The sequence below is a fragment of the Egretta garzetta genome, unplaced genomic scaffold, assembly GCF_000687185.1.
Source record: "Egretta garzetta isolate BGI_Z169 unplaced genomic scaffold, ASM68718v1 scaffold424, whole genome shotgun sequence".
Lineage (NCBI taxonomy): Eukaryota > Metazoa > Chordata > Aves > Pelecaniformes > Ardeidae > Egretta > Egretta garzetta.
The window spans coordinates 1293011-1303535 of record NW_009259489.1 but is presented as its reverse complement, the minus strand read 5'-3'; the positions used below and the strand labels follow the sequence as shown (position 1 = coordinate 1303535).

The following is a 10525-nucleotide window of genomic DNA, read 5'->3' as shown; positions in this document are numbered from 1 at the left end:
TCCCATATATTTATAAGAGAACTGTAACTCTCATCTCCGGGCAATGCTTCTACAGACCTCTGTTTAACCCCAATGTCAAAAAATAGCACTGAATGGAGAAGTGGCTTCTCCTTGATATTGCTCTCTGCTCAGCTTGGTTTTCACATACTTGCCCAGAAGTTGGGGGTGAGGAAAGAAAAAAAAGCCCATCTTGTTTCATTAGAGTACAAACAGGAGATACTGTGATCAAGCAAAGATAAAGTATTTTGCCCAAAATAGCCATAGCTCTTGATTGATTTTCAGTTTAGGAAATATTTTCACTGCTTTAACAGAACATGTCAGTAGTTGTAGAGAGTCTGCTGCAGTACTGATCTTTCTTACTTTAGAAACTAAGATAAGAAAATATAATCCTGGAAAGCTACCCAGAATGATTTAAAGTACCCAAACCATTGTCTCCCCCTCCCCCCCCCAGTTTATTAGTTGGGCTAAGGAAAGATAGTAGACCTTTAGACAAGCCTGTCTCTTAAACAGTCTTAACATTTTAAATGTAATTTGGAAAGAATTTTCAGTAATAAAACTCAATATCTCTGATGCAGAGATATAAAAGGCTTAGAGATATTTTACTTTAACCATTAAATGAAAAACATCCATATAGTTCACAGCAAATCTACGAATATGTTTCATTTAGTGAGTGAAGTGCATTAAGTTCCTCCTTTCAAAAAATTTTACTGAAGATAATATGCAAATAAAAATAAGAAAAAAAGTTAAAGCAAAGTAAGAGATGAAAGCTGAATTTCAGAGCTTCTGTAAATATAATTTTCAGTGGTAGTACTACTATTTTCTTGGTCACCCCTAGCTTGTGTTTGAGTGATAGAAAGCAGAAATCTTCAACATATATTTAATTTCCTTGGAAATTAAACCTGTGCTAACTAACTAGATGTATTATATTCTTTGTTGGGTAGAATTGTATGTACCTCTTAGAGTCAGCAACGGTGGAGACAAAAAAAAAGTGTGAAAATAAATTGAAAGAAATTCTACAAGTAGCCCTGATATACAGGTTTATTCCTTATGTGACCTATAGGAAAAACATTCAAGAAAAATATTCTTGGAAATTCAGTTGAAATATTATTCTGAAGGAAGGAGATTTATTAGCACTTGAACAGGCAGATAAAACAATGTAAAAGTTTGGGTAGCAAAGTTTTCTCCCTCCCTCGGTCTGTTCTTTCCCATCCAGGACTCAGTTCTCAGTACTGTACGCTTTAGGCAGCTGTAAAGCTTTTATCCGCATACATGCTATGCAATTATTCTGGTTATGCTAGCTGACCAGATTGTTGAACGTAACAAGTTTCTTGTATTTTATGGTTCCTGGAAAACATGTCAGATGTGAGTGGTTTCACTTTATAAATCCGGAAGTCTGCTGCTGGCAAGAGCACATCTTCTTTTATTTGGCTTTGCAACAATGTTGATGAGCAATGAAAGATTGGAACAGGCAGTAAAAATTGTTCATTGTAAAAGAGAAAAGAGAAGAGGAAAATCACGGGAGTGACCATATCAGAAAAGAAACATTTAAATCAGTGTATTAAGTTGTAATAAGTGAAGACTAAGTAGTTGACAGTAAAACCTGTGTGATTTGAAAGTATATCCCGAAGGCACCTTGCTGTGTAAATGATGAGGAGGACTCTGTGGGGTATTGTCTTGGACAAGAAACAGTGTTTAGGGAGGTGTCAGTAAACAGGACATTACAGTAGGAAGTGGCAGTGACAAAACAACCCCTCCGGAGCTGGATGTCTGTTTCCAATTAAGTGCCATTCTGCAGAAAAGGAAGCAGATTCCCATGGCATGTGTTTGGCAGCATCGTTTGCCATCAGTGGTACCACTGGCTTCTGTACCACCGTATCCCCTTCTAGCAGGTACACAGGGTCCAAGGGAGGCTCCACACCCTCTGGAGTACAAACCAAGTAGATGGACTTCAGTGGCTGGCTGAAACAGAGATTTGAAAAGTTTGGTCTTAGGATCCTAACCTGCTTCCTGTATTGCTGATGGTGATTGGTCTTTCCTCTTTATAAGCCAAAAACTTGAATTATTTAAACATACATCTGAAAAAAAAACCCCAAAATACTATAAGGAACCAATAGCGATAAAATTTGTATAGATAATCTGTCTCTGAAACTCTATTTGGTAATTTTCCTTTTCTGTGTTCAGGCTTCTGAGGGAAGCAGCAGTGGCCTGCCGTCTCTAGCTGAGTTGAAGGGGGAAACACAGCAAGCCAGTGTGAGCAGTCAGTCTGGGAGACCCCTCTGCCCAGGCCTGGTGGCACCACCTTTGCTGCTGCCTGGGCACAAGCTGCCTCATCCACAAGGATGAAAAAATGTATGTGAGAACTTCCCAAGGATTGCTGCCCCTGGTACATAATAGTGTGGCTTATAAAAACCCCCAAATTCCTAACACAAACCCCAAAACTGATCAAACAAAGGCTTACTGTGGAATGGAGATGAATTTGACTCAATATGACGTTCATTTTTATTTTGGTGAGGGAAATATTAAGTCAGATTTTCATTGTAGCTTGACTTTATCAGCTCTGACCTTGATGGAGTTACATCGCTGTGTCCAATGCATTTGAACTTAGAGCCATGCTTTAAATGGCAGGCCTTGCTTTTGAGGAGAGAGGCTTGTTTGTGGTGCTACAGATATCACTATTATAAAGCTGCTGGCACAAAGATAAGAAAAATTATTCCCCAAAACTTTGCTGAACCTTTTTACAGGTTTTGTTTAAAATAAAGTCACCCACTTTTCCAACACAATTCCAATACTTGTTCACCTTTCCAAATCCACATTTGTTTAGAGGGATGATCAGTATTTTGCAGTTCAGTGTGATGTTCAGATATGGTTCCTAATGATCTCATCCCTAACAAGCCAAATTGCAACAGCCATACCTAGTTATTTTAATGCTCTCTAGTGTTGACTTGGATTATAGCATGTCATTTGTTCAGCTGCTCCTGCCGTATTAGCTATTACTAAACCATTTCTATAGCACTTGCAAAATGCAAAATGCCATGAAAAATCACTTAAGTGAGTCATTAATTTTAAATGTGTGAGAGGCCTCATTAATTTTGTAATTTGCTCAGCATCTTGGCATCTTGCAAGATCAAACTGTGATCAGATCAAAAAAGATGAAAATGATCCATAAAAAAAGGCCTTAGCCAGGAATTTACTTAAATATTGCACCTGGCACACCAAGCCCTTCTCTTTCTTCCTTGAGCTCTCAGAGAGCTCTCGAGTAGAGCCATAGCTGGTGATCTAGCAGCTGGCTCATACTCTCTTTCCATTCTGGATCCCATCTCAAGTAGGGAGAGGTGCAATGGCCTGAAAGAGTTTGCCTTATGGAAAACATCATGAACGCACTTTGCAGCCATGCTCACGTTTCTGGCTAGGATTCAACTAAATAGGGAAATGGAGCTAACAGCCAGCCAGAATATACTTCGTCTGCAGTCAAGCTGCAGGGAGCAGGTTATAAGGCAGATGCATGCTTGTCATTAACTGATAAAATGCTTCTAGTGTGAATGCACCAATCCCTGCAAAATCCTTGCTATGCTAAATTAAGCAACCCTTTCCCTGTTAAGTTATACCAGTGACAGCTGCTATACGAGGTGTTTTGCCAACAGAAACCACACTGATTACAATCGTCCCCCTACCGATATTGCTACAACATGAAGCTGGAGTGTCTGGAATATTAGCAAGCTTTCTTATGCATGTTTAGTGCCTGACACCTCCTCAGCTACAAATGTTACTGGCACAAGTTTGTTAGCTTCCTTCATATGGAAAATGATGCAGCTTAACCATGACATTATGAAAAAAAAGAAAGAAGGAGGAAGAGAAGGTATGGGTGAAACAGCATATAGCGTCAATGGGTTTCATTTCTTTTGGTCAGATTTTCACTCCTTCCCCTTCCTCCTGAAACAAGCCATTCATTTCCTTTCCCAGCTAGCAGTGCAAGGGTGCATCAAGCATAAAGAAATGGTTAGCTTAAGCATGTCAGTCTAAATGGCAGTACTTTTGTGGTTCAGCTTCCTCAAAAGGCTACCACAATGTGCTTTGCTGCATGGCCATGCTCAGCAGTTATAACCTGTTTTGCAAATGCTGTTTTTGCCAGAGTTTGGCTCCATAAATGGCTGCTGCTTGAGCCCTTCGTCTTGCCATCAAATACAGCAGCAGAAGCAGACACTGAGAATGGTAGCACATTAGAACTAACTGGTTGTACAGAAAGGCCAAATTCAGGAATAGTTGAGCTGCCATTGCCTTCATATGAGACTTCCCAGTCACGCAGCAGTTTGATTATTTTTGTGATCCAATCAGGCTGAAGCCTCAACAAAATACAAACAGAAAGCAGAGGTGTGACACCAGCTGTGAGAGCTTAAAAGAGGGAATAACTCAATACTTCATTTGCTATGAAAAGGTGATATTTGCTATATGATTTAGCAAGTATTATGCTGTGCAGCAATTGACTTGCTAAGCACCTCTCCATACGTAGCAGAAATATGCATTTGCAGACTAGCAAGAAGCTTGCTAGAAGTGCTTGCAGAGCATCAATGAGTAGGATGCCTATGCATGTATCATTGAATCATTTGGGTTGGAAGGGTCTTTTAAAGATCATCTAGTCCAACCACTCTGCCATGGGCATCTTTCACTAGATCAGGTTGCTTAGAGCCCGATCCAACCTGAGCTTGAACATTTCCAGGGATGGGATATCCACAACTTTTCTGGGCAGCCTGATCCAGTGTCTCACCACCTTCATCATGAAATTTTCTTCCTGATCTAAACCTACCCTCTTTCAGTTCAAAATGATTACCCTTTGTCCTGTCACTACAGGCCTTGGTAAAAAGTCTCTCGCCATTTTTCTTATAAGCCCCCTTAACATATAGAAAGGCTGCAATCAGGTCTCCCTGGAGCCTTCTCTTCCCCAGACCGAACAATCCCAACTCTCTCAGCCTGTCCTCGTAGGAGAGGTGCTTCAGCCCTCAGATCATTTTTGTGTCCCTCCTCTGGACCCGTTCCAACAGGTCCATGTCCTTGTGCTGAGGCCCCCAGAGCTGGACACAGGACTGCAGGTAGGGTCTCACCAGAGCAGAGCAGAGGGGCAGAATCACCTTCCTTGATCTGCTGGCCAGGTGGTTGGCTTTCTGGGCTGTAAGTGCACATTGCCGGCTCATGTCCAGCTTTTCATCCAGCAGTACCCCCAAGTCCTTCTCCACAGGGCTGCTCTTAATCCCTTCATCCTCCAGCCTGTGCTGATACCAGGGGTTGCCCCAAACCAGGTGCAGAACCTTGTACTTGGCCTTGTTGAACATGATTCATGTGGGCCCACTCCTCAAGCCTGTCAAGTGTTGTGTTTTCAAACACAGATAATTCCAGAAATAATGACAAATAGGGAAAAAAAAAAAAGCCTGGAAAGATATTTTCACTTTCTTCAGAAAGTACTGCATATATGGAGTGGTTCCATAAGTAAGAATTTAATCAGCCTGATACAGTCCAAAATCCTAAAATGGGATTTCATAAAACCCCTGCAATAAACTTAACTAACAATGCAAAGGATTTGTCTGAAAAAAAAAGTTTATTTGAAAAACACTCAAAAACTATTAAGAAATTACTTTTCTGCTCTACATTAGCCTATTTACATATACTGTACATATACAGAGTTATAATTTTAATTGTGCATTACTATAGTGAATCCACAGAAATAGGTATTGTATAACAACTTGGTTTAAGGTTTTGCATTTCTTGGATATAATACAGTCTTTTTTTGTCTGAAATAGTCTAAAAATTAAGCATGTATAAGACACGTTATCTCAATGCATTGCTAGTAGTTTCCTGTAGACACTGTTATTCACATTAGAAGAGCACGTAGCCCTTCTACTAGTGGTAGACACTGACTGGCCACTGCTGTTACTGCTGTTAGGATTTAAAGTCTTCTTACAATGGAAGAGACTGAAAAGTTGTCTCTGATACTGAGAAGAAGCATAGTAGTAAATAAAGGGGTCAATGCAACAGCTAACGCTGCTGATACAAACACAGAGTAGATAGGCAAAGTAGAGATACTCCAAGCTGTTGTCATAAGAAAAACCGATGTAATGAATTAACAGGAGGACATTTGTTGGTCCAAAGCAAATAACAAAAACAGAAAAAACAGCCACACACAAGAGCAAGGCACGTGTCTTCTTGTTTTGTTTTTCAACAATTGTAGAAGAACTAAGACATCGAATGATGCACACATAACAGACAGTAGAAATGATAAATGGCACCACAAAAAACATGGAAGAGAAGATGGAGAAGAAGTGGAGGTAATAGCCGTGAAGTTCAGATTCTTCTAGCACATCATGGCAAGTAGTTATATTTAACTTGGGTATTTCCACTGTTTGCTCTCTGATGAGAAAAGGTATAACCCCAGTTATTGCTACAAGCCATATGATGAAACAAATCAGCGAGGCACGTGTTAATGTACGCCACCCAAGAGACTGCATGGGATACACCACTGCTAAGAAGCGATCGAAGCTTATGCTTGTCATAAGCATTATTGAACAGTACATGTTACAGTAGAAGGCAGCAGTGATGAAACGGCACATTTGGGGTCCAAAAAACCAGTTGTTTCCAGAAAAGTGATAAGCAATCTTAAAAGGAAGTACGCTTACAAACAAGACATCTGCAAGGGCCAAGTTCAGCATGTATACTACAGCTGGCTTTTCAATCTTCATTTTTTTCAGGAACACAAGTATCGCTGTAATGTTCAGAGGGAGACTCAGCACAACCACTAAGGTGTAAACTGAAGGAACAAAACGCGTCAGCCACGGACTGGTGAGGTATTGCTTTGTTTGCATTGACACTGTTCGGTGTTGACGTGGGGGCAATCCAGACTGATTGGTGGCGCCTGATCCAACTTCTGAGTCATCTTCAGTATCACTTTCAGCAGGTATAGGGTCATCCCCGCGACTTACAAAAGAGAATACAAAACTTCTGCCCCGTGGCATGCTGCCGTTATATGGGAAGTCTGAAAAGTAAGAAAGTATAAGGATTAATAAGCACATATTTACGTGCTGTGGGGAAGCAAAAACAAAAAGGAAAGCCAAGATCATATTAAGCAACACAAAATAATAACGTTAATTCCTGATTCAAGGCGCAGACTGCTCACAGATGTTAGTCCATCCCTTTTTGTTTTAGCTCTTGTTACAAGTTTGGGTAAGATGTCCTCCTTTGTCTCCCATCTCTTAGTCTGGAAGCGTTTTATGATAGGGATTCTATCTGTGCTTACGGACTCGATCTCATTGTTCTCTTCTGGCTACTTCAACACAAATACAACAGTAAATTTACCACCTGTGAACTGTCTTTGCCAGACCCTTCATGCAGATTGTAAGAAATGAGGTGCTGGGGTAAATACTGGTATTCACACACAAAACTGCTATTAGAAGTACTCATCACCAAAGCAACAAAAAGTTAAAGTGCAATTAATACATCAAATTACTGAGCTATTTCTCTGTGCTCTGGAGACACCTTATGCTACCGGATGGCACCCATCAGGACAGACAGCAGAAGTCTGCATGCAGTTTTCAAGGCGGACGCAGATCAACCTTTTGCTTGTATCAGACAGGTGGCCACAGATTGCACTGAAACATTTCCCCAGTTCTACTTATCCTACACCACAGCGTGCACCACTGAGGACAGCAGATGTCCAGAGTGCTCTCGAGGCACTTCTGAAACATGCCACTAGTGTTCCCTCCACGGCAGGGTGTTCTGCAGCATGGTTTGGTGGCTGTGACTGAGAAGGAAAGTGTCAGGACAGGGTATCTCTGCTTTTTGAATGTAGCCATGGTGAGTTAGGAATTTAGCGTTACAAAGTGCTGAATGTGTGGTATGGGTTTGTTTACGTAAAAAAACCCCACAATCAATCAAAAGAGCTATTTTAGACATTATTTCAGAAAAGTTGTAGGGAGACTTATTTTGGAAGACTGTAATTTTCAGCTTTGGCTTTATCTAGTTAGGCGTAGGATAATACAAACATACGGGCAGACAGAACTGACAGAGTTACTACTACTTAAGTAATCGTCTACTTAGCTGTGCAACTGATCCTTTGTTGAATCCTGGACAACTAAAATAAAAGTGAAGGTGTGTTAGCTTAAATCAGTGAGCTGGAAGTACATAGGCGTGATTCACCCATCTAAGATGCTATTCGTTAGAAGCAATTATTTGTTCTACGGCAATTCAAACCATTTTTTTATGCAGATGAGAACAAAAGGATCTGAAGGAGGCAGATGGCAAGAGAGGAGTGGCTACAGCCTTGAGCAGGCAGTTACCTCCCTTTGTGTGCAGGCTGTGCGAGGAGGGCCCTGCCCAGCTTGAATTTTGGTGAAATTCAGACTTGAATGTGGGGGGAGATCAGAGGACTGGTACAAAAATTTGGGGATTTTTTTACAGCTGCTGTGCTGTATGTATCGTGCTGTGTTGCAGCAGCACTCTGGGGGCAGAGGGGACAAAGGAGGGGAAGTGTTTGAGATAATGATTTTTGTATGCCAGGTGACTAGACTGTAACCTCTGCAGGTCAGAAAAAAAGATGCTGGATGAGAATTTGAGCCTGGGGGCTTGTTGCATAGACTGCAATGGGAACAATTTAGTACTTATACTGAAACACAAATGTAGTGAAGTATGTGAGATTCAGTGTTCACACAGAAGGGCACTAAACCAATTTATGCGAGAGTCTATTCTGCCCTCTCAAAGAGAACACTAGCAAAGGCAAAACTATAGATCCTTAATCTTTAACATTACTTTAAAAGTTCAGTCCAAGCAGTTGGATGGCTCAAGGAGTCAGCTCCTAGTTCAGCAGTTCAGATGTGGCACAAGTTATACTTTAATACCTCTAAATTTCAGCCTGTGGCTGACATTGAACAGTTAGGTGATTTCCAGTACTTAATAATCATTGCAATAGAAATCTGTCACAACTGGCACCATTGGTATTCATCTCTTTTGGGAGGATTGTAAATACACTTGAATGAAGAAAAAAAACTTCTTGTGCCCTGAGGCAAGTCTCCATGGTAGAAACATCAGCAAGAGTGACGAAAAAGCTTGAACAGTACCTCTGCTATATCCAGTACATGCAAGTTTTATGAATTCAAGATTTTGAATGCTGTGAATATATGTATTTCTTCCACTGGTATTTCTAAAATAGAAAATTTCTGAAATGGGAGACGATGACGATCCTGGTCCCCAAAGGTCTAGGTGTCCTTCTTGGCCTCTTCACCATGGAAGAACAGCATGGAGAACCAAATGAAGAGGTGACATGGTTTCACATGAGGAAGGCATGTTTTTGGGGAACACGGATATAAATGGACTGGATGAGAGGGAGGGTAAACCTGTGTCTGGAGTCAGGAACTGTATTGCCAAGATGACCTCTGCGTTGATGTGGTAATTGAGGGTTTTTTTTTTTTGCTTCCAGCAAAGCACCTCTCATCCAGGATCCCTGAACCTTGACAGGCTTTGCCTGTGCTGCCTCATCTGAGCTAGCAGTGCTGCAGCGAAGCCACAGCCTAAGTGCTGCAGTGCCTCACTTTTTGAGCACTAGCAAGTAAACCAGCCAGACCCACTGACCTTTAATGACCGAAGTTTAGTCCTTAATCACAGAATCACAGAATCGCAAGGGTTGGAAGGGACCTTGGGAGAGGATCTAGTCCAACCCCCCTGCTAAAGCAGGTTAATGAGGAAGTGCTTTGTGGTAACCTAACCCATTTCTTGTCAGTGGCTCCTAACTTAGAACAGTATGAAAATATGCTAAAGAAAAAAAACCCCCTATGATTGGGCCAGTTATCTTTCATTCACTACTGACCTTTGTCTAAGCTATTGCTTGTATTTACTCAAACATTGCTAATGCTTTTAATTATATCCTGAATTCTTGGAGCTAACTTATGTACAACTTTCCAAGATGAAAGGAATTAAGAGTCTGCATGACTCCACTATCAAACTTTTCTAAAATTAGAATCCTATTACAATAATTCAGGGCATATCACAAATAAATTTAGTTTAGTTAAAAGTTCTCTGGAGTAATACTTCAACGTGGTGAAAATTAAATGTTTTTTGCATAAGCAAAGACTTCCTTAAGTTCAGAGTTGAACTCAACCTCGATGCTGTACTGTGTCCTGTGCTTAGTCTATGCCTCCGCCTTGAACTTATATGACATGAGCTAGTACCTGAAAGCCAGCTCTATGGCAAAATGCAGTGAGACCTCACGCTTGCTATTTCTTTGCCACTTGATAATGTAGAGAGTGGGAACTTAAAACTTTCTTGATGGAATTTAATTTTAATTTAAAAGATTGATAGCCACATTATCAGTTCTTTTCCTTTGCAACACTGCTTGCATGTTTGTAGGACACAGCGTCTGTGTGTTATTAGAAAAAACAATAGTGCACTTCGTGGTTTCTGAAACAGAAAGGAAGATAGTTACAGCCCTGAGGTTCTGAATTCATTTTGTGTCAGTGTTTATTTGAAAAAGCTGACGATCAGAGATTTATAC

At 40.8% G+C, this 10525-nt stretch overlaps 1 protein-coding gene across 1 annotated transcript; it reads right to left on the bottom strand.

Annotated features, from left to right (window-relative positions):
• Positions 1 to 5592: 5592 nt before the first annotated feature.
• F2R (coagulation factor II thrombin receptor) lies at positions 5593 to 7049 on the bottom strand. Its single transcript, XM_009637269.2, has one exon. The coding sequence runs from the start codon at positions 6996 to 6998 to the stop codon at positions 5823 to 5825; it is 1176 nt and encodes a 391-aa protein (XP_009635564.1). The 5' UTR covers positions 6999 to 7049; the 3' UTR covers positions 5593 to 5822.
• Between the last annotated feature and the right edge of the window lie 3476 nt (positions 7050 to 10525).